The 1,671-nt window shown below is 43.9% G+C and overlaps 1 protein-coding gene across 1 annotated transcript in view; it reads right to left on the reverse strand.

The window, feature by feature from the left end:
* LOC101862325 (vacuolar protein sorting-associated protein 18 homolog) overlaps window positions 1-1,671 on the reverse strand; it is a gene marked incomplete in the record, with an annotated part of 40,802 nt that overhangs the window by 6,942 nt on the left and 32,189 nt on the right. The window contains 1 exon segment of the mRNA XM_005091710.3: window positions 335-466. Within this exon segment, the coding sequence (XP_005091767.2) occupies window positions 335-466 (132 nt within the window).

The raw sequence follows: 1,671 nt of genomic DNA on the forward strand, positions 1-1,671 counted from the left end.
GGGGGGTCCCACTCAACAGCAAGCGGGGGGGGTGTCCCACTCGACAGCAAGCTCTATGCGCTTTACACTATATTATTACCCCAGCAGACCATAGAAACATTCTCAGCTTCCCGGGAAGCATGCAGTGCAAGCAGCTGGTTAAGCGCTCAAACACTAACAAACTGACAAGATCTTTTGCTGTCTTTGGCCGGGTACCCATTCCCACGATTACGAGTCCGGTAGCCTAACCACTAGGTCACCGACCCAACAACCTCATGATTACGAGTCCGGTAGCCTAACCACTAGGCCACCGGCGCCATAATTGTTTAAAAACCCACAGAGTGCGTTCACTCACCAGCAGAGCCATATCCACGGCCTCCTCGTAGAGCCCCATGAGGGAGTAGATGTGGACGCACGCTCTTTTCAGGTCGCACTCGGCGCACAGTCGGAGCGCGTACTTCACATCGTAGCTGATGTCTTCCTCGTCCTGGGAACATCACACGCAGGGAGTGGGTCGTTTAGGTTAGTTGTAGGGTAAGAATTTTACAATACTTGCAACATGGGTCATGTAAGTGCCAAAGATTAAAGGTGTTACAAGAGGGAGTTCGGATTTTTAAAAGTTTTAGTTACAGTTTTAAAAGGTACTTGTAACACGATAAAGTCATATAAGTGCTGAAGACTGGAGGTGTTACAAGAGAGTAACAAACACACAAAAAAGAAGTTTAGTTTTGGAAAGAGTTTTATGGCATTTGCAACACAATAAGGTCATATAAGTACCGAAGATTAGAGGTGTTACAAGAGAGTAACAAACACAAAAACGAAGGAGAAGAGATCAGGACAAAAGATGTTTGATAGGAATGAAGGAGCAAAGCACATCAGAGCACCCGCCAGCCGCCCACAGTTTAGTCTTAGTGTCAGAATTTTCCAATACTTGCAACACGAGTCATATGGGAGGTGTGCTGACAAAATGAGTTATTTCTCGCAGTCCACAATAAGACAGACTGGCCAACAATAAAACTTTAGGATCACATTTTTTAGACTTTCCATTGCTGCCATACTCTACATGCTTTTATTATTTCCTACTTATAAATTATAAAAACTTCACCTATAAGCGTGACGTATCTAATTCCATAGGGCTCGAATCTGAGAAGCAACTCATTTTGTCAGAAGCCTTCACATATAAGTGCCGAAGATTAAACCCGTTAAATGAGAGGGTCTTTTTTTTATAGTTATAGTAACAGTCTCAAGGTACCTGTAACACAATAAGGTCATATAAGTGCCGAAGATTGTTGCTGTTACAACAGAGTAACAAACATAAAAAAAAGAGGAATAGAGATCAGGATCAGACGACCAAAAAACGCATTAATTCCATCGATTCTTTCGCGAACATTATCAAATATAATAATAATAAATAATGACATTTGTATAGCGGCCAACCCTAATTTACTTCACTCTGGGTGAGCCTCGCTTTTTACCTCTCCTTGGTGTAAGTAGGTCATGAAGTTGTGCGGCTGGAGAGAGAGGGGGAGAGAGAGACAGAGAGAGAGAGATGGAGAGAGAGATGGCGAGAGAGAGGGAGAGAGAGAGAGAGAGAAGAAAGAAAGAGAGAGAGAGAGGGAGAGAGAGAGAGAGAGAGGGAGGGAGAGGGAGAGATAGAGAGAGGGAGAGGGAGAGAGAAGGAGAGAGAGAGAA

Source organism: Aplysia californica, unplaced genomic scaffold (genome assembly GCF_000002075.1).
Source record: "Aplysia californica isolate F4 #8 unplaced genomic scaffold, AplCal3.0 scaffold00034, whole genome shotgun sequence".
Lineage (NCBI taxonomy): Eukaryota > Metazoa > Mollusca > Gastropoda > Aplysiida > Aplysiidae > Aplysia > Aplysia californica.